The sequence below is a fragment of the Bos javanicus genome, chromosome 10 (genome assembly GCF_032452875.1).
Source record: "Bos javanicus breed banteng chromosome 10, ARS-OSU_banteng_1.0, whole genome shotgun sequence".
Classification (NCBI taxonomy): Eukaryota; Metazoa; Chordata; class Mammalia; order Artiodactyla; family Bovidae; genus Bos; species Bos javanicus.
The window spans coordinates 51,761,942-51,789,854 of record NC_083877.1 but is presented as its reverse complement, the minus strand read 5'-3'; the positions used below and the strand labels follow the sequence as shown (position 1 = coordinate 51,789,854).

Genomic DNA, 27,913 nt, shown 5'->3' with positions numbered 1-27,913 from the left:
CTAAACATGGAGATGTTTGTAGGTACCACTGAAAATCTACAGAAAACGTGTGCTCTGCTGTCCTGGAGCTTAAAATCGTGTTTCAAAGACAAGATTACTTTCAGGAAAGTTAAATAATGTAAGGCACTCTATGATTTAGTGCCAAGATGAATGGTAGAGATAAGCACTGCAGGAGTTCGCTTCAGAGAAGGGAGATATCAGTGTGGGCTGACATGTTAGAAGAACACTTCAGGGAAACAAGAAATAATGAGGGAGTATGACCTGGGGTAGGGCATGAAAAAGGTAGAAGAAAGAAATTCTATCCCTCATAAAATTATTCAGCTGGCCTCAATAGCCCCTCTTCTCAAACGTCAGCTCCTCTCAAAGATTATCTGATACCCAGGTTGAAGATACGTGACAGATGGAAGAAACCCAGGTTTAGCTTCTCATCTTCCTACCTACAGGTCACAAGTCCTCAGACCCTACCACTAGCTCCAGTGGTTGAGCGACACCGGGGTTCTCAGCATCGCCCTCCACCATAGCATTGTCTTCAGAATAAGCAAGGTGCCTTCAGGCAAGCACTCACAAAAATGCAGAGTCAGTAATTAGGTCAGAAACTCACAAACCTGACTAGTGAAATAGAATCATATAAAGAAGGCAGTCATGAGAAAAGAGAGAAGAATTTTAAAAGTATAAATTAATCACATTTAAGAAGAGCAGCAATTAAAAGGAGTGAAAAATACTGTGGAAGAAATAGGATGGGGAGACTTTTAAAAATAAGGCCATGAATATTAAAAAAGTGTTAGAAAACATATGTTTATTTTAAAAATACAGTTCTCTTTGAAAAAAAGAGACTGAGACAAATAAACCTTGACTTCATACTGACAAACGGTGCCCTGAGAAGGGAAACAGGATGAAGGGAGAGGAAACAAGGGGCAGGGAGAGGACCCGACAGGGAAAACAGAGGGGAGCTCACCTGCCATGAAAGCTCAGGTATCAACACTTGAACTGTTCAGTGCAGAATGACTAGCTTTCTTTTCTTTTTGCACCATGAAAATACTGGTAGAAAAAGCACTTAAAGCAAGACCAGCTACAAAACATGCACAGTCTGGGGCATGAAAACAAGCTGATAGCCATACACTTGTGTCATCAGAAGCCTGCTGTTTGCAGACATATACCATGCTTGTGGTTCTGGCCAATTTCTGCATTGTGCTAGTATCCCACACAATGGAAAAGGAATTATACTGTACAGGAGGTATGGGATTCCCTGGGTAGCAGAATCCAGATACTCATAACTATGTGTATTTGGTCCAAAAGGTTCTCAGAAGCCATGCAAAGAAATGCAGAAATAAAGACAAGGAGTCCCTGGCAATCAATAGGGACTTTTTTGTTTTAAAAAGTCTAGTCTAAACACAGCTGAACTCATGAGGATATGTCTCTTAAAATATGGGTTCCCATGCTCCCTTCCTATTAATCACCCTCCCTTCCCTTCTTCCCTTCCTATCTCCTCCAACAATTTTTATTGAGTGCTTACTCTAGGCATTGTGTTCACTGGTGCCTCCTTAGATTTCTATATTTTCTTTCTTTCCCAGGCTGAGCAAATTATGTCTTTCAGGCTAAATATATCTGCCAGTATATGATCTCAAGAGTATGAGAGGGCTAAAGGGGTTCCTGTTTCAGTCATCCTAAAAGACAAAAGCCAATGCTTCCATGCAGAGCACCAAAACACATCCAGGTAATTTTTTAGGAGAAAATACATGACTCCCAGTACTGATTTGCTTGTAGAAAACAGATCTGGCTAAAATAAACTCAGTTTTGTGTAATCAGGGTACCTACCTACTCTACTGTCCCCTGATTCCCATATCTAAGAATACTGTTCTTATCTGTTTTAGGAAAAATAGTAGGAAACCGTCAACTGGTCTGAGCAGCCTTCTCAGAGCCATATTGAATTACAGCATTTGTTACTCTGTTATGTGTTGTAGCGACATGGCATTGGAGCCACATACACATCAATGTCAGTTGTGACACAGTCTCAAATTGGAAGAAACTGTGCTTGCCATCAGTGATGTGGCAGAAGGCAATGGGAATTGCTACTGGTAATGGTTAATGTTCATGTCTTCCTGTTCCACTTTCTATAAACAAGGTAATGCCTATACAAGCTCATTACTGTAAACTGAGCACATTTAAATTGGCAGTAAAACCAGAGTATTTACTCTAGCGCACATATAAAGTGCCTCATCCAATGTTTTGGAAATGTTTCAAGTTTTGAAACCAAGCAGCTGGCAGCTTTACAAGCCAAACCTTACACTTAAATCACTCACTCTGGAAAGTTTTTTGGTGTCCCGTGTCAGGTAGTACCATTCAGCAGACATTCATTCCCCACCCCTTGGATTCTTTTGCAATAAATTTGCATTCATGGGGCTCTTATAACTGTTCCAGCACCACAGACTCCAATGGCTGTTGATTAAATGTATATATCCTGTGCATTTAATCTGACTTTCATTATGGCCACTTCATAAAAATGCCACAGACTGGACAAGTGATGACACATAGCAAGAACCTGGAACCCCTGCAAAGCCTCAGATTAGCTTTTTTTTCTCTGTCTTTATTAATAGTGACCATTTTGCGGCCCAGCTCTAAATCAGCAAAAGTATTTGACAGCAAATGTTCCTATCTATGGATTATATATAACCCGTCCTAAACACCAGATGAAAAAGGGATAACCCCAGGAAAGGAAGGGCTGGCTTCCATGTAAATCATGTTACAAATTGGACAACACCCAGAGAGTTCATTGTCCAGCCTCAATTGTGAAGGGCCATTCCCATTTACTATTCCCCTAGAATCAATGTTAATTAAGGCAGACTGAGATCATAAATCAGTGCGGGAGTTTAGAATGCAATTCAGCATTGAGCATATATATTTAAATTAAAAGTAACTGATTAACCACAGAGTTTTTCCAAAATTGGCTGAAGTAATTTCTTCACGTGAAGACATGTCACCTTCCATTTTTGTGAAAAGGGGAAATGACAGAAATATCTTCTAAAAAGGTGAATTAAGGCTAGTAAATGACTCATGACACTAGTTATTGGGAGGAAGGGAGAAGCTGAAAAGAAAGGGAAAAGAAGAAAAAGAAAAGACAGTCATGTACGAAGGTGAATGCCTTTGTTCTATCTCCCTTGAAGTTATTAATGTTTCCATGTTCACAAGCACTTATTATGAACCTACTGCACGGAAGGCACTTGCTAGGCACTGGAGATACAGAAATAAATAGTTAGCCCTCGCTCTTGAGATGAGTGTTCAGCAGTGCAGTGGAGAAGACCAACACAACAACAGCTCCAGTGATATGATGTGGTAACAACATTCAAAAGTAGTACTGAATACTTACCATATGCTTCAAGGATAAGACAATTTATATTTTAATTTTATAAAACACTGCACTGGACAAGTAATTTGTGTGCCAAAGAGAAATCCAACCAAAGAGCCATGCCTGCCTGACAGAAGCCAAGAGAACATCCTTCTAAGGAGAGCACTTGGGCTTCATCAAAGAAAGCACCAGATCATCAAACCCTCAGCTGAAAAAGCAGGATTGTTTGATAAATAAGTCCTTTTCCAAGAGCTGTGCTAACAGAGCACATCTACACTGGCCCAGCTATATCATGAAGACCAAAACATCCTGCAGAGATCGACAGAGGGGAAGTCACTTTAACTCAAAGTATATGGACAATATACATTCAAAAAATAACTCAGATGATGAACATTATTAGATAGCCACTGTTTACTGAGCATCTTCACTACTTCACTTAATCTATTTAACAAATCTATGATGTAGGTATTTTTCTTCCAGAAAAGTAAACTAAGATTTATGTCCAAGTAAATACTGCAAATAACTCACAGGGCAAAAATTTGAACCTAAGCCTCCTGAAGTTAAGTACAGGGCTTTTTTATGCCTGTTAACATTACTGGTTTTTCCCCCATCCTCTCTGCTAAACTATAACTTTAAGTTAAAGAGCTGTCTTCTGTTAGGCCAGAGGCAGTAGAACGAACATAATTAGGAAATTTACTGTAAAGTCAGAACTGAAAACCAAATGGATCAAGAGAATAATAATCAAAGTTAAATGTGAGTGCTTATATGTTCCAGGCACTGTTTCAGACACTTTACATGTAGTAACTCATTTAATCCTCAAAAATATCACATGAGGTAGGCAATGCCATCATTCCCATTTCATAGATGAGGAAGTAGAAGCTCAGAGATGTAAAGGAACTGGCGCACAGTAAGGGATGCAGTGGAGTCAGGATCCAAAACTGATGCAGTCTGGTACCTACTTGTATGTAACAGACTAGAGCTCTGGGGCAGTTTCCTTACTGCTGCATAACCTTTAAGTGGCCAAGTGAACTGTTTAAAAATAAATTATTTAAAAATGTTTCTTCCCAAGAGGTAGCTTCCTTCATAACTTGGTCCTGACCAATCTTTCTGGTCTCATCTCTGGCCATTCCTCACTAAGGATCTAAGCCAGAATAATATCCATGGCACAGTACCATTTACATAAATGAAAAACAGACAAAATAATACTATTTCCCCATCAAGGATATATCTGTATCTAAACATAGGCTGGAATGGATGCTTGTGGGCAAACAGGAGGAGTCTTGCACAGACCAGTGTCTTACGGTGTGCCATCTAATGAGGAGTATAATAATTGAAAATCTGTGGATCTAAGTTCCTCCCTAGTGACTCTCTAGACTAAAACCACACCTAATTCTAAATATGCTATGAACTTTTATAAGGATCTTTCAATACAAACATACTTTTTCACCTGATAAAACATTAGAATCTTAGTCATCCTTCAAAACTCAATTCAAATATGACCTCTTGGTAAAACCTTCCCAAATCCCTTCAGACAGAGCTAAATGCAGACCTCTGGCTTCTACCTAGTATCTGTTGCTGCTGCTGCTGCTAAGTCGCTTCAGTCGTGTCCGACTCTGTGTGACCCCATAGACGGAAGCCCACCAGGCTCCCCGTCCCTGGGATTCTCCAGGCAAGAACACTGGAGTGGGTTGCCATTTCCTTCTCCAATGCATGAAAGTGAAAAGTGAAAGGGAAGTCGTTCAGTCGTGTCGGACTCTTAGCGACCCCATGGACTACAGCCTACCAGGCCCCTCCATCCATGGGATTTTCCAGGCAAGAGTACTGGAGTGGGGTGCTATTGCCTTCTCCAGCCTAGTATCATAACATCCTAAAATATTTTATCTCTGGTCAAAGGTATCTGTCCACTACTAAACTGTTCCCTCCTTAAGGACAAATACTATGTCACTATGTCATCTTTATTTTTGTATCTCCAGTACCTAGAAAAGGAACAGTGAAATAGTAGTTGCTCAATAAGTGTTAGGTATGTATATGTATCATATGAGAAAGAAGTACTTTCTTAAAACAAAAAGTAAAACAATATATGTTTTGAATTCCAGGAGTCAAAATTCTTGCAACTCAAGAATCATTTTCATCTATCCAGGGAAGTTGGTCCCTCAACTGACACTGAGCAGCGTCTCACTAACACCATATGCTTCCCACTCTTTCTTGTTTGAACTGAGGTTACGATAATCAACCTTCATCCAGAATATGGTTTTGGATACACACTGTGACCACTGAGACAATGGAGTTATTAACTTACCTAGGAAGACTGCTGTACCACAGTACCCTGCCAGTCAAAGTGGTTCAGAAGGAACTACTTTCCTCTGGGGCCTGGGGCCATAACACTGGAATTCTCTTGACTGATCTGACACCTGCAGAACCAAACTGGAATTTCAGTCTCCTCCTTTGACCACTACCAATTATGTAGTGTGGCCATTTTATAGCTCATTATTTAGGCTGACTACACCTAGAGGCTATTTATAAGAGGACACTACTTTAACAGTCCTATTTTCTTCCACAGTGAAAGAAGGAAGAATAGGTGAAGTGCTTGTATTCTGGTCCTAGTTTCACACTAAACTTTCAGCATGTCTCACACCTTCCCCAGCCTTCTTTCATCTAGAACACCAGACTTGGTAACCAAAGACAGGCTCATCCATGGCGCCTGTGATACAAATCTTCCACCCAGCCCCTTAACAGACATTCATAATTGACTGTGACACTTTCCAGCTGAACTCCTGAATACTTTTCAGCATGGCACATTAGAAAGCTAATACTAACTGAATGGAAGATGCCACCTCTAAGGACTTCCCAGTTCGGATACTCTGCCTATCTGAGGTACACACACGTGTCCACTAGTGGGCGCTCAATAAGAGAGTTTATCAGAGGTTCTGCGACTGCAGATTTGTCTTACTCCTTCTCTAAGTGCATGCTGGTGTTTCATAACTACTTGAATAATAGTTAATAGATCTCCATGCCCATAAAAGAGTCCATCCTCCAGGTTAAAAGTTACTTCCTTTTCCAATTATGTCTAATACTCAAATATGCAACTAATGTACTAGAAAGATGTCATTTGAAAAAAAGTAAATTTAGATGGGAAAAAGTTCTATAACAAACATTTTTAAACTCATGCAAAGTGACCACCAAGAACAACTGGAAATAGCCCGCTCACCCCCAACTGATGTTAAGTTTCTTACTATGAAATTATGCAGCGTGCCAAGCTCATACTTTTGATATCCAAGTCTCATCAAAGCACTATTTTTAAATGCACTAATGAATTAACACTCTTTATTTTTTGGTCTAAATATAGCAGAGGCTGCTCTAATGAGGAAGAGAGAGATTCAAGGAACCGAAAGGGCCTTACATACAATCTATACTGAAGGAAATTGTTATATTGTCAAAAAGGAGTCCAATGACTGGCCCATGGTCATACAGCCCATTAGTGGCTGAACGGGGACTGGAATCCAATATCCTGATTTCCAGCCCAAGGCTTTTGCTAAATTTAAATTTTGTTTAGAAAGCAGATTTGATGGTTGACCAGGAAATATAAGCATCTCTTCCACAATGCCTCTTCAAAATGATTCAGCACAAGGAACTTTGTTTGAGTCTTTTTTCCTTCAGCACAATCAACAAGGTGACAGCGAAACACTTTTTCATTTTCCTTCTTGAAGGCAAATGTGTTAGGGAAACAATGGTGGTTTACATCCCTAGTGGACTCCACTCGGAGGTGAGATCCTGGGGAGATGCTGCATTCTCCTCACCTGCAGAAGCAGCAACTTCTGCCAGAGGACAGCAGCCACGCTACTGTAATCCTCAGATAGAAAATTATTTTCCCGAGGCTTCTTAAAGAAGAGTTTGTGCAATTTTACAACCATAGGGCTATATCTGAGGGTCCAGGAAGGGGACTTCAAAACCCATCCCTATCCTAATGACTTCCCACAGAATGGCTAATTTTGGATATGCAGATGAAAAAGGAAATGGCCAACCTTGCCTGATTTAGGGGCTGGTTACAAGTTCACTGCATCAAAACAATTCCTTTTTCATATGTTCCTTTCTCTGCCAAATCTAGGTATCAAAACAGGCATCAAAATGCCAGTCTTTATGAAATGGTCACACCTATCTCTCAGTTACCTCACCAGCTAAGGGAATTAAAAGTAAATTCATAATGGCAGTTTATTAGGGACATGCCACACAGGCAGTTGGACAAAACCTGTAAGTACAATTTCCTTCTGTAATTATTTCATAGCATCCTAGAATTCTGGAAACCTGGTCAGGAAATGTCATCTATTTCCCCATCTCACAAATTTTACTCCCTTCCTGGTGGAATGCTTTTAAGAATTCTAAAACGGACAATTCTCCACAGGTCTTCTGCCAGACAGAAGTGCCCCTTCCCAAACCAGAAAGGAACAGACATCTCCTGGCATTCAAGAGAAGTGGCCTGAAATACGAACGAAATATCTGGTTGTGGCCTTGGCTTTAAACAGTAAAGTTTATAAAGGCAGGCTTTTTGAAAAGGCAGGCCAGTTCAAATTATTGGGTTGAATTTATATGATTTTTTTCAAAAGACACCCTCAGGATAACAACATAATATGCAAGTCTCTTCTCCCCAGGACAAGTGTAGAGACTGAAGTTGCTTAATTAAATCAACAGTAATTAAATGCCATAAGGGTCATGTCTCTGTATGTGAAAAAAAAAAAGTAGGAAATTTACTGAGGACTGAGGTGACTAGCCTTGCATGTACGTCTTTATCTTCCTTATAGAACAAACAAGAATGGAAGTACTAGAGTTGAAAGGTCTCCAGTTAAAATCAACCTGCCCTTTACCACTTGTCTAAGCCTGAAGAAGTAAAGTGAAAGTCGATCAGTCGTGTCCGACTCCCTGCGACCCCGTGGACTATACAGTCCATGGAATTCTCCAGGCCAGCATACTGGGGTGGGTAGCTTTTCCCTTCTCCAGGGGATCTTCCCAACCCAGGAATTGAACCCAGGCCTCCTGCATTGCAGGTGGATTCTTTACCAAGGGAGCCACAAGGGAAACCCTGTGTAAGCCTGCTGCTGCTGCTGCTAAGTCGCTTCAGTCGTGTCCGACTCTATGCGACCCCATAGATGGAAGCCCACCAGGCTCCCCCGTCCCTGGGATTCTCCAGGCAAGAACACTGGAGTGGGTTGCCATTTCTTTCTCCAATGCATGAAAGTGAAAAGTGAAAGTGAAGTCGCTTAGTCGTGTCCGACTCCTAGCGACACCATGGACTGCAGCCTACCAGGCTCTTCTGTCCATGGGATTTTCCAGGCAAGAGTACTGCAGTGAGTTGCCATTGCCTTCTCCGGAGTGTAAGCCTGAGCCATCTTAAATAAGACTTTCAAACTCTTTGAGCTTTGTTTCCTTTCCAGAAAAAGCAGTAGGCCTAGTCTTTGCAAAGCTACTGCACAATCAGGTGAGCTAAAATGTGAATGTGCCTAAGGATTAGCTAGCTACAATGGAAGTTTCTCCCTTTCCTAAGTTCCTTGAAGAAAGGTCTCCCAGCAATATTTGGAGTCCCCCATGTTCTACAGGTTCTAACACACCATCTAACATGCAGTCAGTATTCAGAAGATTTCATAAATCAAGTTACTGGGGAAAAAAGCAAAGATGGGATAAGGGATTCAGACTGGCTGTCAACAGGAATTTGATTCTTTCACAAGCTCTAATTTGTTTTATAAATCTCAGCAGTTTCTTGGATAAAGATTCAGAACAGTGCACCTCAGCCACATAAGCCAAGCCATATCACTTGGCCACTTCTGCAGCAGGAGGTTAATGGAGGACAAATCAGGTTTACCACACTTTCAGGCCACAGCAAAGTGGCCGTGACAACACAGAGAGGCTGCCATGGATTTTCTAATTGTAGGATCTAATCCCAGGGACAGAGGAGCCTAGTGGGCTGCCATCTATGGGGTCGCACAGAGTCAGACACGACTGAAGCGACTTACCAGAAGCAGCAGCAGCAGCAAACCCCTGAGGAGTTCTCAAAGCAGCAGGTATTAATAGGAGTTAGGTGTAAATAATTTCCTATCCTCAATGAATCTTTGACATAAAGCTGCCATGGTTTTATTTCAGTAATAAAAGGTTTTGTTTTTTTAATAGTAAATGCTTCAAATGATCTGTATTAAATCCTGCAGTAGATTATGTTTTGGAGAGTTGAATTTTACTCAACTTGCCACTACACTGCTTTTGGTTCATCAAAGGAGAGTACCAAATAGCAAATCAATTACCAGACTGATCTATTTATAGGGAAAAGTTCAATTACTTTTAATTAAGAGTAGAAAGAAGTAGTCTGAGGACTTGTCATACGTTAGTTATCTCCATTTACATGATTGTTTCTTCTGACATACTTCAAAGAGATTTCGGTCAATAGGGTACAGACAGCACTATCACTGAACTATATGAAATTAAATTTCTATTGTTATAAAAAATTATATTGATGATCACCTCAGGATACTACCTTGCAAAGCTGGTAGCCTTTGAATATTTTAATCTAAGGTAATAAAGGTATTTTTAACTTAAAGGAAAAAAACCCTGACCTTATTTACTTGCAATTAAGAGGCCATCTATATAAAATAAAACAAGTAAATGTCCAGATCACTTATGGGGTGAGGTGAGAAGTTTCCTATTGAAATATCTAGGTAGTCAGAGCAAAAGTGGTTCTCCTGTCTTCCATTCTTTGCTTTGCTTCACGCCAAAACATCTGGCTAAAAAGTGAAAAAACACCCAAATGGCATTGTATAGGAAAACACCTAGATGATTGATTACATTTTTCACTTTAAAGTCAATGTTTTGATATTATAAAGACATGGCTTTTGTTTAATAGGTGTAATCGTTTACTGGCAAAAAGCATGGTTTTACAAAGCCTGTTTGACAAGGACTAGTTTATCAATCTTAATTTTAATCAATTAACAGTTTTAAATAATAGACCCAATATTGTATGCCCTGAACCCCACTTATTCTGAGTCCTAGGCTGAAAGGCAGGAAAAAGGAAAAGTCTTCATTAGAAAAGACTACAAACTACACTTTCAAAGTATGCAGAAAGAGCAAGGTCAAAGAAATGAGAAATCAGAGGCAACATTTTAAAATAGCTTTAAAATGTTAATCTAAATTGATTGTGCCAGAGTATTTTAAAATAAATGCTATATGCCCAACATATTACACTAATATGCAATGATTACACAAATTGTGTTAATGCTGTAAAGAGAAATAAGTTAGGGCATTAGCAGAATTCGGCAGCCAAGATCCACCCAGCTTCTCACGTATCCGTCTAACCTCAAGATCTGTTTCTGAAAGTGAAAGGACACTGATGAGAGTAGAGACAAAAGATCATCAGTCATGTTCCCCAGAGAGCAGTTCCGTTTGGGCAGCCTTCAGGACACAAGGCCAGAACCACATGAACTGGGAGGCGAGGTATGGGGGTGGGGGGCTCCTTCTTTCCCGGGATGAAGCCACTTGGATCATTTAAAGGGCTCTGGGGGTAATTCCAAGACCCTGTGATACAAACTAGGGTAGACCCAGTGTTCTAGTTGATTCAGGACCCCAAGGGTTATGGCAAGGTTTCTCTTCCACACACCTAAACTGCCTAATTTCCCCAGGCTCCCTTAGTAATACCACCAGGTTTGACTAGCACCTATATTGAATATCATGGAGGTTTTTTTGGTCGTCTTAGGTGTCCTAAGATCAAATTCTGCCTCCCCACTGCTTTCAAACTATTTCTTTATGGATCAAATTTCTACATGTATAAAGACTGCTAAATGGTGTGACTTAGGTGTGTCATTTGATCTTTCTATGGCTCAATTTTCTCATCTCTAAAAGGAGAAAATCAGCTCATCCAGTGGCTGGAAAGATTAAGTATTGGATGGCTGAAAACCTGATACAGTGCACACTCAAATTTTTAATTGATTCTGATTCTGAATGCAAATCATCAATTCAAGGCAATTTATTAATGCTCTTAAAAAGTTACTCACTCCTTGTTCTGTGTTTATCTGTTCATTTATTCTTCTGTTGCCAGTAAGACCCTTTGTCCAACCATGGGACACACAGGGCAAAAGGATGGGAAAAGAAGGTAAGGACGGTGAAGGCCGTCCAGCACACTGACTGCTCAGAATTTCTGACTGAGACCCTTTCCAGATTCAGCCACGAAGACAGTCTAATGCTGGAATGTTAAGCCTGGCCCTGGCAGGGTCTGAGAGTGGTGTGGGACATATGCTCAGAGAAGAAACTTCAGGAAAGGCTTTAAGGCTTTCTGTCATCTTGAGAAAGCAGAATGTGACTTGATTTCTTTTTGTTTCTGCTTGGAAACAAATGTTCCTTTGCCTATCTTTCCTAGGTTTAATTAGTCTTCTGTCTTTCTCAGAATTCAGCCTGTTCATTTGCAAATGGAAGACATCAGAAAGGCTAGTGAGTGTGGGTGTTGGGGTGGGAAGGAGACTGAAGTGTTTATTTTCAAAGCCACGGGGGTCCCCATTTGAAAAAGCACCCAGCTTATCTCAATGTTTTTGTTTGTATGATTTTGAATTAAAAGGTTGGAGCAATTCATTTAGGAGATTAAGCTGTCTTACAATGGGCCTAGTTGCCCTATTTATTTACTAGTATTGCTAGGGTTAAAAAAAGGTATTTCTACTATACTCATTTTCATTATTCAAGTACAACAATTTTAAAGGATTCCTTTGGTCTTTGATTTTATTGCCAAGTCATTTTACATTAAAATCATATTCATCTGTTGGTCACAGATAAAAATCACAAGCCATGTATGTAACAGTTTAGGGTTGTCAATCTGTTAAATATCAATTTCAGAAAAATAACAAATTAAATTTCAGTATAATAATGTCCCCAAATCATGGGGCATAGTTGTATTTAAAAAGTATTCATTATATATCAAAAATTCAAATTTAACTAGATGCCCTATATTTTACCTGGTGACCCTACCAGGTTTTCATGGATGTTGTACACATTCCAAGGATGAAAACTGGGAGACAGTCCATGTTATTATTATTTATTATATTTAAACTTGCTTCCTGCAGATCTGAAGTACTTCATCAGTCAGAATAATAATTCCTAGCTAATAAACAGATATACTGATACCTCAGGAAATCAACTGAATTCTGACTACAGGATGAGACCTAGTTCTAACCATTAAAGCCCATTCCATTTATGGTAATTTTTCTCATTTAGAAAAAGTAAAACACAAAAGGGACAAATGATATCTTCAGTTGAATTAGAAGTTAATGTCACAACCTACTACATTTAACGACCAATAAATATCATCTTTCATTATGTTACAAAGCAAACATTCTGTGCAAAGAGGAACTTGAAATGCCCCAGTGTATATCCTAAGGTTGAAGAGGTCTTTGATCCAATAAATGAGTGTTTTCTCCACAAGAGACTAAACATTTGCTTGTGACGGTAAACAAACAACAAGCTGGATTTTATATTGCACAACTATTTTCATGTGTCTGTTGATAAAAATAAATAAATAGTGCACAGTTACTAGATTTTTTTCTTTCAGTTAAAATATTTGTCCACAATTTAAATGTCAGCAAATATTTTCAAACATAATTATATCTATTTTGTATTTAAGTAATTAAATTCTTCTTCTTTGCTCTTGGTCATTACAAATATACAGAAAGGTCTGTATGCCTGATGCCTTCCCTACTCCGAGAATTAAATTGTCATATTTGTAGTAATTCATTCCTAAAAGTCCTGAGTTAATAAGATGTGATGAACTAATGAGCCTAGTTGAGCATAGCTTATAGAGTCAATTTCATGATCTTAAAGTCACATCTAATATTTAGAAAGCAATTTTTTAATAGACCTAAAATCACCTTTATTTTTCTTTTCTTTTTTCTTTTTCAAAATAGTTACCATCCCAGAAAAGGGGTGGAGGGAGGAGACATCAAATGAAAAGCTCAAATTAACCTTCAATATTTGGTGAAAAAATTCCTTTTTGCTATTTACATAAAATATAAGAAAAGTCTTGCTAGGATGTGATTTTGAAATAAATCTCATGTTGGGGTTAAGGCTTGCTAAGAAATGCCACTGAAAGCTGCCACTTGACCCGGAATTCGTCTACAAGAAAAACTAGCCACAACTACATGTGAGACTTATAAGAGAAACTGCCGGAATGTCAACTTCATTTGCAGCAGCCCCATATGGCCTGATCACTCTCCCTGGCATGATAAATCACTGGCAGAATCCTTACCTTCCTACGTTTGATCTCTGCTCAGCAAGATGTGGTTTTGATGTGAAGAACTCCAGATCTCTTGGGTCAGAGACAAATAGCAGTGGCACTGACCTGCAAAGTGCTAAGTCTCTATTAGACTCAAGTGAAAAGCCGTAAGCTTCTGACAAGTTCCCTTTCCACAGAGTTTACCCGACCCACTGTGGTTTTCATGAGCTGAGGTTGACAGAGAAACTGCCAAAATCCTTCGGCAGAAAAGTGCCAACAAGCCCTTTTTTCCTACCACCATTACCAAGTATTAAAATCAATGTTCCCTAAGACTTTAAGGAAGAATTCTCTTGGGAGTTACTAATCGAATTTCTAGTACTCTGAGTGTTTAGTAAACACAACAATTTTTTATTTCCAGTGGATCTTTATGACACCGCTAATCACTCATTTATATAACTAGAGTCATTAACAGAGATTTCTATGGACTACTTTTTGGTAATTATAAGGACATCCTTGGGAAAATATTTTTTAAAACCACTGTTTTGAGTGAAAATCTGGGGTCCCGGAAAGCCTTGTAACTAGATGTACAAACAAGTTTGGTATTTTCCTTCTGATCTCATAATCCCATATTGGGATCCAGGAAATTAAAGAGTTCTGAAGAGTCAGGGTGGGATGAAGAAATCTTACAACTCATCTAGTCATGTTTGTAAGTATTAGGTGGGTTAGTAAACAGGCATCTCATTCTGTCCTATCACTTCATAAGTAATAAAAGTTAGGTCCAAGGAATTTAAGTAACTTAATCAGTATCACAAAGCATTTTCAGAGTGTGGTGTAGAAGGAAGCACTCAATAAGTGATTGAGTAATTTGTTCATTCAGTAATTCAGTGCGTATTTACTGTGTGCCTACATATACAAGAAACTGCTAAACGAGCACACATCCCTGGCAGAGCTGGCACCAGAACCCAGATCTTCTAGTGCAGAGTCCCCTGTCTTGTTCAGTACTCTACAGCACACCCTGAGGGGCTTCTATTTCAAAGAAAGGGATAAGTAAGTGGGAGTGGAGGAGGGATTTTTCCATGAGAGAAAGAGAGACGGAAGGAGGGAGGGAGAGAGAGGGAATATGAATATGTTTTCTCTAAAGAGAGAAAGCTATTTATTTCAAAACACTTTACCCTGGAATTCACTTTCTAGTCCCAGATTTTGTCTATTAGTAACTCTGCAAACGGATCAGACAATATAATTTTCTATTAACAGTATTCATCCATTTACGCATTTGTTCAAACACAAAGATGTGTTGGACCATACTTTGTGCCAAAGCTGTAATGATAACAGTTTTCATGAAAATTTGAATCCAAGAAGTAGCCTAGGCAATAAGCAATAGTCAGATCCCTTGATGTGACATTATCAAACACACAAGTTATACAGCAGTAATAATAAAGATCTGAAATAAATCTTAAAAAACACATATGAAAGGTTTCTCCCTTTGTGTTCAGAAGTCATTTGTGACCATAAAAATGAAAGACAGAATCACTTCAAAAACTGTAAGACAAAAAATGATGTGAGATTTTAGCTGGCTGTAATGATGAGGAGTTCTGAGAAAGCAAAAACTGTGCTATCATTTTAGCAGCTGTATTATTTCAATAGCTATCCCACTACACTCTCACAATTGAAGACACTCATAAATAAGCCCTTCATTAGCTCTCTGTAGAACCAAGTCACTGACTTTACCAAGTGTTCATAAAAGCAGAATGTTGGTTTCTATTTTAGCTAAATGTAGTTTATGTACTCGTATTTGTACATACATGTCTATGCTTAATGTTGAGCAACCATCTCTCTCCTTAATTTGGATCATCAGGAGTTCCAAAAATCACTGCATTTTATGTACTTTTCTTTATTCCTTCTCTGTTGGAATTCCCGGTAATGATACCAGAATGTGGGCAAACCTCATTAGTCTTCCTGCTGTTTACAAGACAGGATTTATGCTCAATGTGCTGAACACAATGACACATATCACTAAGTGGTTACAACTACCACCCAGGCTTTCATCTGAGAAATTTTTCACAGGGTACAAATACCTATCAGCATGGAGAAACATGGAAGAGCAATTACAGCCAACACGTGTAGTCTTTTAAGAGTACCTAATAAATACCCATTTGTGAAGGTTAATTTAATGCAACCTAGGCTGTTATCTGGAATAGTATATGTCACCAATTCAATCCATTAAGTAATTACTAAATTCTCAAGAGGGCTCACAGAAGTCAAATGTGGTTATTCCAGGTTCATTGCTTCTGGTCTCCCTAGGGACCATTCAGGCCAACAGCTGGAAGAGCTGACTACAAAGGTTCCCAGGCACAACTAACAATTTTTATGAAAACAGGTAAATGAGTCTAACCAAGGAATGAGGGTCATCAAGGGCTTGTCTGAGAGGAATACTTTGGGAAGGAGAAGAGAAGCACAAGGGTGTAAAAAATTTTAAAGGAGATGAAAACGGTAAGAAGAAGGGGTGTCTGGCTGGGAAGTAGTGGATAAAGAGAAATGCTTTCTCTCTAAAAGTGAAGACAGAAGTCTGGAGATTATAACCTGGCTTAAGGGCAATAACTTGACAGTTGTTTCTTTAGATAGGATTTCTGAGCCATTTCCAACGAAACATTAATTGTGTATCCCAATCACTACCAATTTCTGTCACCGAAACTCTGTTGAAATTTGAAAACTGCACTTTATTTCTCTATTCTGCATCCCTGCTGAAGTGACATGGAAGAGATGGATCCAAACAAGTCAAGTCTTAGCGAGAAATGGTTGCTCATAAAAGGCAAGATACAAATATCCACCCAGCTCTTTCTAAGTCAAGTGCCTCTCCCACACCATTTACAGTCAAGTAACATAAAATGATGGCTAAGCATAGTGGGAGAGAAAAATTTGAAAGATTGTGAAATATATTCACTTTCTACAGTCTCATTAATCCTCACTCCCAAATGGATCTGAAGTAACCATACCAAAGAAAAGCACTTTTTGACTGAAAAAACAAACAAGCAGGTGTTATTAAGGGCCCTATGTGACTTAGCCAACCAGTGAGAATCCAAAAATACAATTCTTTCCCATAGCCTATGGAATCACATCTACCCAGGTGACTCATACCCCAAACGTTGATTGCATCAACTGTTTTTTTGTTTGAACATACTCTGTCATGTGTGTTTTATGTCAGGCAGAAATTGTGGCTGATGATAGCTATGGCAATACCAACTGGACTTAAGGTTGGGGTTTATAGTCAGAGAACTGGGTTTGGGATTATCTTGTAAAACATTTAGCAGAGCTTTAGGCTAATAATTCAATTATTATTATTTTTTGGTCTTTGTTGTGGTTTCTGTGCTTGTTCTTGTTGCTATGAGGAGGCAAGGAAAATGATTATTTGAGGCTTAGAAGAGCCACCTACAGCTGTTGATCCTGGAAAAATTAATTAACGTTAATATGCTTGATTGTACCACTTATAAAATGGGGATGTTAATAGAATATTCACATAATAGGACTGCCACAATTATTAAAAGTAATCAATGTGAAAAGTACTTTGGAAACTGTAGTATTAATAATGAAAGGATAATATGTTAATTAACAAAGTATTAATCAAAAGATAATTCATTGCTATTAGTAGCTATCAGTGATAAAATATAACAAGTATTCACTCAACAAATACTTCCTAAGCAGTTATGCTGTAAGATACTAAATAGAGACTTCCACGTACCAACATGTATAAAAGTTTATAATCTAGTACAGATTAAGAGTAGAAGAGTACACAGAAAAATATAATACAAGGCAAAAATTGCACATTTTAGTAGCAGTACAAACAAGTAACAAGGACTTTCAGAGATCATATTCATGCTAAAAAAATACGTGTGGAGTCAACTCTGTGAGGTATTACATAAGTAAAATGCCTAGAAGGACTAGATCAGTTTTAAGGTTGGAGAATTTCATTCTTCAGTTGGTTCTTTAGAATTAGAGGCACACATGCATGGATCAAACAACTTACGAAATCCAAATACAACAGTGAATGTGTAACACCAGCTTTGAGTTTAAAACACAATGAGTTCAAATATTAACAAAAAATAAGGTGATGTTATTTTCAAGCTCAGCACGAAGGAATAATTTAAATTCTCTAAAACTAACAGGATGAAGCACAGTACTGATTCAGTTAATCAAGAAAAAGGTCTATTAGATGTTAGATTTCACGTTACAGTAATCGTCACCGTTCCATTTTTCTCCAGTCCCAAACACAAAGGGCACATAGTGAAGAATTCTGGACCTCTTAATCTTGGTCCAAAATTGCACAGAATACAGTTTTAACTTTCTTCATACAGTAATATTGTTTGATTTTCCTCTGTGTTACATTGTTCATCCTTAACATTTATCTGTATCATTATATACAAACAGATAGCAATTATAGATGAATTAAGACACAAATGAAAAAGGTAAAACTTGTAATAATAAAAATAAACTTTCAGAAACTATATAGAAGAATGTCTTGAAAAACTTGGAATAAGTTTCTTAAAGAGCAAGTTCAAAATTACTAAGCATAATGGGAGAAAGACAGAAAATCCCTAATCATACCAAAAAAAAGAAAAAGGAAGAATAAGCACAAAGGGGAAGAAAATGTTCACAGAGTATGTAACTGCCAAAGGATTATAATCGGGTATATATAAAAATTGCTAAAAATCAATAACAAACACACATATATAGAAATAGAAATGAGCAAATGATATACTAGCCAATTCACAAAGGTGGAAAGCCAAATGGCCAACAAACATATGAAAAGATGTTCAACTTCACAAGAAATCAATGAAATGCAAATGAGAACAGCAATGAGATAACATTTCACACTCAGGTTGGCAGAATTCAGGAAGTATGGGAACTCCAAGTATAAGTGAGGATATTGAGTAATGGGGACTTTGATATACTGCTGATGGCAATGGCAACTAGTATAATGTGTTGGACAAATATTTGTCAATCGCTGATGAAGCTGCAGATATATCCATGAGTCAACAATAGCACTCTAAGAATATATCCTAGAATATATCTCACCCAGGCAGATAAGGAGATATGCTTAAGAATGTTTACTGGAATCGCAAAATGCTGGCAGTATCTTACATGTTAATAGTAGAATAAATTAAAAATTGGGTATACTCAAAGAATGGAGTACTATGCAACAATGACAATGAATGAATTACAGGTATATCCAACAACATGAATGAATCTTGAAAACACTAAGCCAATAAAGCAAACTGCAAAGAATATACATGGCATGGTTCAGTTCAGTTCAGTCGCTCAGTCACGCCCAACTCTTTGGGACCCCATGGACTGCAGCATGCCAGGCCTCCCTGTCCATCACCAACTCCCAGAGTTTACACAAACTCATGTCCATTGAGTCGGTGCAGCCATCCAACCATCTCATCCTCTGTTGTCCCCTTCTCCTCCTGCCTTCAATCTTTCCCAGCACCAGGGTCTTTTCAAATGAGTCAGTTCTTCACATCAGGTGGCCAAAGTATTGGAGTTACAGCTTCAACATCAGTCCTTCCAATGAATATTCAGGACTGATCTCCTTTAGAATGGACTGGTTGGATCTCCCTGCAGTCCAAGGGACTCTCAAGAGTCTTCTCCAACACCACAGTTCAAAAGCATCAATTCTTTGGCGCTCAACTTTCTTTATACATCCATACATGACTACTAGAAAAACCACAGCCTTGACTAGACAGACCTTTGTTGGCAAAGTAATGTCTCTGCTTTTTAATATTCTGTCTAGGTTGGTCATAACTTTGGCATAGTATGGTACCATTTACATTAAAAGGTTTAGAATGCGAGACAACAGTACACATCATTTATGAATATGTGTATATGAACATATATCAGTGGGAAAGATAAATGCCAAATACCTCTGAGGAAGAAAGGAAAGGAGAGAGGGGACTGGGAGAAGTTCACAGAGAGCATCAATGTATTTCTTTAAAAAGATCAGAAGCAAATAGTGCAAACAGTTAAGAACAAACAAACCTGCGTAAATGTATACACGTTTGTTATATTGTCTACACTCTCCTGTATGACTAAAGTATCTGATCTCCTCTCAAGTATGTCTAAGAATACAAAGTGCTGCTGATGTGCTGAGCCTGAAACATCCCTTCTTTTGAACCATCATGGTGCTTCAAATGCACTCCTGTCAAGAATTCAGCATCTTCTATCATATGCCACAGTCATTGGTGTGCATGTCCTCATCACACACCCAAGCAGGAATCCTCTCTAGCCTCTTCAGGACATTGCACACATCTATGTATCTTTTCATGCCAGACAGTGACTAACAATGCTTTGGACACAAGAGGCTCTAGTAAATGTCTGATGAATAAATGATGATAAGTAAATAAATTCAGGAAAGCAAAAGGGTGAGCTCTGGCTGCAGTTAAAAATAAAAATAACCCTGAGTAATGCAATTAGATAACCTTCCCTGTGAAAATCAAGTTATATTGGTACATTGGTTATCAGACTCTAAAATATAGAGAATTCACTGGTTTCATGTTCAGCCAATCAGTCTCATACTATTTCCTGATTTCCACCCAAAAAGGATTCAGTGAAGGAGTCCATTTTTCGCACCTCATGAAATAAGACTTTACGTTATCCTCTGTTGATCTGTAGAGATAGTTCATAATTCTGTCTTCCCAGTCAAGGTCTTCTTACTTCCCCCTCTTTTTTCCTTTAAACCCTTCAGCACTACACGTACCTCAGTCCATGTTTGGTGTTAGTCAATGATAGGGGCTGCAGGAGGAGGGAAACAGGTGATTTCTGCCTCGTAGTGAGTTTATTAAATTCACACTACTATGGCAGATCTACTCACATGGAGGTAGCCTCCATCCTTTCTGTGGGAAGAGACATATTGCTTACACCATTTTTTGACCAAGCTTAATCTCTTAGAAATCCCTAGAAATGACCTGGGGCAAAATCCTAAGAGTCACTGGACTTGAAATCCAAAGACAGGTTAGAAAAACTAAAATCATATAGAAGAAAGTATATAAAATATAATCTTTAATTATTTTTACTTTTTCTCCATAATTTATAATCAATATTGGAAACTGTTTTGGTACCCATGATACCCTCAATTCTGTCTAAATAAGGTGTTTTCCTTTCAACTGGACAATAGGTTTTATCTTTCCAGAGATCTAGAAATAAAGAAATTGCAACTCTGGCTCTCCAAAGGTCAGACTGTGGTAAGGAAAGGAAACAGAGCAGATATCTACTTCTGGAGGCAACAGAGCTGAACTGCAGTAAAAGGAAAGCTTCCTTCCATAATAAAAAATTAGAATGTTCACTCACAGATATTCTAATTTTTAACCACATTCTACAGAATTCAATAAACCCCTGTGTTTAGCCCCAGGCTAGTTTGTTCTGAGCCCAGCTAAAGTCTAGATGGTGAAAGCACTCAATTATTATTCCAACTGGAATTTTCAAAGGCTGGAAGTGTTTTCAAATTATGCGATAAAACAGAAAGTTGTTGTAAATAAACCATTAAGATTTGGAAGGGAAACAATTTAAACATAACTCTACCATCTTACAAGCAGACAAATTAGCAATTGAGAAATGTCAGAGATAAATTCACAATTTGGGTTATCTCACATATCTGAAAGGTAAAATGGAATAAAGCACAAAGACATGTCTGAAAGGCAATTAAAAATTAACCAAGGTGGCATTATGGCAATCATTTCTATGCATTGGTTTGGGGTCTAAGGGGAAATGACTGGCTTTGAAATTAATTGTCACATTTTAGGAAGACTTTCAAAATAGTCCCTATGTGGTGCTTTTATTGTTTGGAGGGTGAAGTGCCCCCAAACTGGGAAATCAGGACCACTGAAAGGCTCTTTAATTTTAAAATGTATAAACTAAGATTATTTTCCATTTCAAAAGGCATCTACCTACTGAGAATGTCCTCCTATGCTATCATACTTCCCAGATTTATGAACCAACAACTTGACATGATCTTTAAGCTACTCAAACACCAGAAATGACTCTTTGCCATCTGACATTCAGGACTGGGTATAAAAGGCATGTTGATGCAGAGTTTTGGCACATGCGTCAGATAACTAATTTGATTACTAAAATCCTGGCTGGAAATTGTTTGATTCAGTAACTTTTTAGTAAAGAGAAGTCCTTGATAGGGAAACCTCCAAGGGGTCCCATCTGATAAAAATCCAGTGTAAACATATAATGATTCCACAGCTACCGAGAATATTAAACCCTTATGACTAATTAGAAAACAATGGACTGTTTCAGAAAACAGCTATTGACTATACAATTCCAATCTTCCTTAAAAGGGACATCCATCAATCTGAAGCAAAAATATATTCATCACTTCCCAAAAATGAAATGGAACTAGACTTTGGCTGACTGTCATTATATGCCACTTACTTTTACATACTTGCTCAGTCCTGACAACAACCATCATGTAAGGTAGGTACTACTATTACCTCAGTTTTGACAGATGTAGAAATTGACACTCAGTGAAGAAACTCCCTGAAAGGAGACACCATTCATACGTTGCATATTAATCCGTCTCCAGAATCTGGCACCGTATTTGGCGCTATGTGGTGAATAAATGCTAAATGCGCACAGCACTAAGAATTACAAATGTGACCTAGATTTGAACAAGGGCCTATTTTTAACCAAGAGCCTTTCTTTTTTCTAAGTAAGTCAAGGGCTTATAAACTTAATGTGGGCCATACAGTCCTGTTGTAACTACCTGACTCTGACATTGTAGTAACAGCCACAGATAATATGTAAATAAATGGTTGTGGATGTGTTCCAATAAAACTTTATTTACAAATCAAGCAGAAAGTCTATAGTGTGCTGACCCCAACAAGCTGTCACTAACTAAAAGATAAAAAATAGACATCAATATTTGTATTCCATTATCCAACTGAGAAAGACTAGAGAGAAAACTGTATATGTTGATATTTGAGATATTTTTGTTTTGGTCATGGATTGCTCATCAGGTTAATCATCGTCTAACATGAAAGAGAACTCACTATGCATGCCTGGCTGCAAGAAAATCAGACCTCACAGAACATGTTCTCAGAAGGCTTTTTACCCTCATACAGAAAAACTAATTTCTCTTTTTATAGAAATAAAGGATAGAAGCACCTCAGCAAATGATTCCATATGATTCCTGCGTATTTAACAGAAGGCATCCGGCAGAACCCAGAAAAATTATCTAATTCAAGTCCTACAATTAAGTTGTTTAGCTTCCCTGGGTTAAATGGAGATGATACAAACATGAGAAAGCTGTCCAATTGTGAAAAAGTGTATTTTTGAAAACCCGAGGTCTCCTATAAACATGAAATTTGATTAACAACTTAGGATCAAAAAGACAATCTTGATTAGAGGTTTAGAAATAACCAAACCTTAAAGAGATAATCCCTGGGATAGATAAGAACCCTGCCCTAGACCTAAAAAAAGCCCCCACAAACTCATAGAAATAGCAAAAATAGTAATTTAAAGTCAGGAAATCAGAGGTCACAAAAAGGAGTTCCTTCTTAAGAGGAGTTGACCAGTTCATATCCTCTCCATGTTTCCAACAGAAGCAACACATAAAAATAAAGATTTAAACTTTTTCTCAAAAAAAAAAAAAAAAGTATGAGACTGTTAGAAAAAACAAAGTGTATGGTGAGGCAAGCTCTATCAATTTTTCATAAGTCTAGGCCAAGGTCTTCCTTATCAATTATTCCTATTTCTTCCTACTCTGTGTCCTTCAAAAGGTTTTGCAAGGATCTAAGATACATATGAAAGTGCTAGGTAAGCCGTTAGGCTCCATCACAATGTAAGTGGCATTATAAATGTTATCATTATTGTTATTATTACATCAATCTACTGAACTACTGCCATGCTGATAACCAAAATTTGGCATTCCATCTTTCTAAAAAGACCCTAAGCTCCTAGGAGTTCGATGTTTCTTCCAGAGCCCAACCAGTGTAATGAAAAGCACTATTACAGGAAGACAGCCACTTAAAAATTCTTTGAACTGAATTGAAATTGATCCCAGAAAACAGTAGATGTTCAAGAAAAGGTTGCTAAATGAATAAATAAAAGAATAAATAATAGTTGCCCAAAGCACATTAGCTCTAATTTTCAGTTTATTGCCTTCTATTTTTTTTTCCTTTTCTAGTTCAGTGGGTCAGTTCTCCATAACCCTCTTCTTCCCTATGTCCTAGCTCTCCACAGTATCAAATCCTGAAGGAAAATAAAACTACTACCAAAACAAAACACTACTCTTTATGGTAGTGTTCGTTATGGGCATAAACTTTCATCGAAAAAGTGATCAACAGAGAGATGGCATAATGATTGTGTGTGTGTGTAGTCGGGAGTTGGGGGAAGGAAGGACTAGTACAGCCAGAAAAGATGAGAGACAATAGAGAAGGTAGGGGTGGGATACAGTCCGAAAATTTCCAAAGATCTGGGAATCTGGAAGAGATCTCCCCTGAAGTTAGGGGCAGTCACCAAAGTGCAAGCCTTGATTTTATCATATGTATACTCCTACAATATATTCATATATACAAAAATTTAACAATCAGACTGATAAAACAGGAACAACTCAGAAAAATCTTTAATCCATAAAGGCACAGCAAAAAACAATCACGCTCACTCCTGTGCAAGCCATTAAGCAATCTTCTCAGGATACAAGGAAAAGAGTGCACATTTTCCTGGCCCCAAAGTGGTCCCTTTGCTACTTCATGTTGGTGGAGTTATCAGTCTTTCTTGACTAACAGTCTGCAGGTTTTTTTTTTTTTTTTTTTTTGGTTTTAACATATTCCTTTAAAAAGAATCAGTTTTAAAACTTGTTGGGGGTCTAGCTTGCTATATTAGGGAAATAAAATTAGACATATTCCCAAAATGGTATTATTGATCATTAGTCCTAAATGGGTGTTGAAATTTCAGAGAGATAGGCTTATTTTAAAAATTAGATGTAATTGCCTGAAATTCAACACAAAACCACGAGTTTAGCCCTTTCAGCATTCTTGGGGATTGAACTTTAATTTTGGAGCATTTTCACTGGATAGACAACAGCAGTAACTTTTATTTCTTATGGTCTCCTTTACTCCCCTTTTATAAAAAATGTAAAATACTTTTAGAAGAAGAAAGAAATGGTGAAAAATATATAAAAAAATAACATCACAAGTGCAAGTTTTCTGAACGCATGGTACTTAAAATTCTCAAAATATAACCATTTACATGTAAGTATGACTCTACTGGTCCTCAGATAATATTTTAAAATCCTATTGTTACATATCCTTCACTAAAATTATTCATTTAACAAGACATAAATTATTAAGGATCCATCTATATCTATCTGGTACCATTTTCTGATATAAATACTGTATTTCTTTCCTATGTGTTATTCAACAAGCTCTCTAGCATAATATTTTAGCTAGTGCCCTTTTAAAAATTCCTATGAATGTGGTATCACTATTCTAAAGGACCAACTGCTGCACCTTGTTCATTCTTCTGCTTAAAATCACTAGTATAACTTCCCTCGCTTCTGATAAGTGAATTTTAAAAAACCTCTCCATTAATCTTATTTTCCTTTTAAGTAAAAAATCATGGCCCAGTACCCTCGGCTATCAAAAGAGCAGCTTGTGCTCGCTGTGTTAAAGATGCTGCTTACCCATACCACTTGTCTCAGAAAATTCAGAAGTCTCACTAAGGGCCAAGGAGCAAAGCTGCTGGGAATGTTCACAGATACCTGATTTTACAAGATTTTGTGAAAAGAGATTGCCTTTAGATTAGTTTTGCTCAATGTTTATGAGGGTTGTTTGTCAAGCCTAAAATAAGGTGCCTCCTCCTCACAAATTAAAGAATCAAGTTACAATCCATTATTTCATTTCTGATTGTTTTTCTTTGTTATAAGTGGGAAAGTGGATACTGGATAAAAGTCTCCCCTGAGCTAAAGGACTCCACATTAAAGGCTTCAATTAGCTATAAATCAGTTGTCTTTCCTACTGGGGCACAACAAGAGAAAAAAGGAAGCGGGGGTTGTCAGAGAAAAAGAGAGCTGGAAAAGCTTCCAAATTAAATTCCTAGATACCTACTACAAACCTAAAACTCCATTCAGGGGCTGTGAGGAAAATTCAATCTAAAGTAAGACTAAATCAAACCCTCCCAAATCTGAGGTCCCCCCTCCAGCACAGCTCTTACATCCCGAAACCTTTTAAAGAGAACCTGAAGAGGTTAGGGACCCTCATAAAACAAAACTCTTATGCTATGCGCTTTCCTTGCTGGTTCCTAAACCCGGAGAAGTGTCACGCATTGGCACCACTGTTATGCAAACAATGCCTAAAGGGTTGTAACCATTAACGACCTCTCATTAAAAAAGGCTTTCAAAAATTTGTCACACCATCTAAAAAGCTAACAGGTACATTAAATCCATCTAAATTGGCATTCAAAACACGAGCCACCCTGGTTTTTATCTTAAAATTCAGCGGGTAAAATTTCAAATTCTGATGGGTTTTTAAAAATATTTCTCTTTCAGTCCTTAAGACAAAACCAAACAATTCGTTCCTGGACAAAATTCAGTTTATCTAGTAATAAGCATGATGGCAAACAACTTTAACCGTGTTGCGTGAGCGCAGTATGCGTTTAGGTTGAATGGGCGATGTCTGGAGTAGAAATCAACGGAAAGGAATAGAAAATCAAGACAACTGTAAAAGGAACTCCAAGAAACATTATTTTGAATTGCAACTATTTCTCTCTCACACCCCAATGGCATAACATAACCTCCCCTGTATGTGTAATCAATACATTTATTCTATGTCCAATTTGTGGCCAGTAAATTCTATTTACATTAAGGTAGTGAACGCATTTCCTTTTTACGTTGTGGTGCAACAAAAATTAATTTCTGCCTGGGTAACCCGAGACGTCAGAGTTCGTTATAAAAAGCATTTTTTTTTTTTCAGTTCAAAAGCGAACCCGTTAATATGCACGAATTTAAAGACTTCTCAAGTTTTCCAGGAAAACTGCCACTACCTACAAAATTCGAATAAAACGCTGATATTGGATCTACTGTACTCAGAGGGCAGGTTTCCATGAAATCTGCAAAGGCAGCCGCAGCGCTGTGAGCCTGGACGATCCTATGCGACAGTCGCTGGCCGTACCCCGCTAGGGCTGCGGGGTACCCGAGACGGTCCCCTGAAGGTGGACGGCCGAGAAGGCGGCCGAGAAGAGACTGCCAGGCTGCTCGGCCAACCCGGCGGGGAACCCTTCGAGGAGTGGAAGCGGTGCCGACGCCTTCTCCGCAGCAGTCGGGGCCCGGAGAACCGGACGAGGAGGCAGCGGCGGACGCGGTTTGGAAAGCAGCCGTTGACGGCGACTCTCAGGGCCGCGCGGCAGGCTGGCGGAGGCGAGTCCCCGACGCGTCCCAAGACCCCGGCGGGACTTGAGTAGCCCCAACGCCGAGGACCCGGTGTCCCTCTGCTGCGCGGGCTCGACGGGCTGGCCCGGAAAACCCCAGCCCCACACCCCGTCCTCACCCCCTAACAGTCCACGGAGAGGAAAGAAGGTTCTGGAAAGTCTCCGTGGACGGCCGGCCCCCGTGGCGCCTTACCTTGGTGTACTTGATCTCGAGGTTGGGCGTGGGCGACGGCAGGAGGTGCAGGGACGCCATGAGGGCGGCGGGGTCGGCCTTCACCTCGCCGGGCATCTCGATCTCACTGGAAGTCATGGGGGCGGACCGAGGTCTCGCTCGCCCGCGGCGTGGGCAGTGCGGGCTGTGCGCGCGGTTCGAGAGCCGGGGGCGCGCTCGCCTGTATATAGGCAGGTGTCAAGCTGGGGCTCTTCTTATTGGACGTGAGGGCCGAGGCGCGGGGGGCTGGTCCATCCTACCTAGGACGCCCCGGCGCAGCCCCGATTTACATAAAGCCCGCCGCCCAGCGCCGCGCGGCTCGAACGCTTGAGACCCACGGTCAAGTGCGCCCGCCGCACGCTCTCGCCCTGAGCACCCGCGACCGCGGGGAGCAGCCCACGCGGCCGCCGCAGTCCTCGACGGCAAGAGCGCAAACCTGCGCCGCGGCCACTCGGGGCTCAGCCGCCGGGACTGGCCTCTCTCCGGCCGGGACAGCGTCGGCGGGAAGCACACCTTGGCCGATGTCGGGCGCCCGTCCCGGCCGTGGAAGCGGAGCGGGGGGCTGGCGAGGGGACCGGAGCGGCCCGGCGCTTACTCTGCCCCGAGAGCAGGACGCGGTGTCGGTGGGAGAAGCCCGGGCCCCGAGGGGTCCGGCCAGGGAAGGGGCAACCGACGCTGCGGCCGGCACACAGATCCCCTCCCGCCCCGGACC

At 39.4% G+C, this 27,913-nt stretch overlaps 1 protein-coding gene across 1 annotated transcript in view; it reads right to left on the bottom strand.

Moving 5' to 3' along the window:
• Nucleotides 1–27,541, bottom strand: part of ALDH1A2 (aldehyde dehydrogenase 1 family member A2) — a 125,107-nt gene extending 97,566 nt beyond the window's left edge. The window contains exon 1 of the mRNA XM_061431165.1: nucleotides 27,184–27,541. Coding sequence (XP_061287149.1) covers nucleotides 27,184–27,300 — 117 coding nt within the window. The 5' untranslated portion in view covers nucleotides 27,301–27,541. The remainder of the gene's footprint in view (nucleotides 1–27,183) is intronic.
• Between the last annotated feature and the right edge of the window lie 372 nt (nucleotides 27,542–27,913).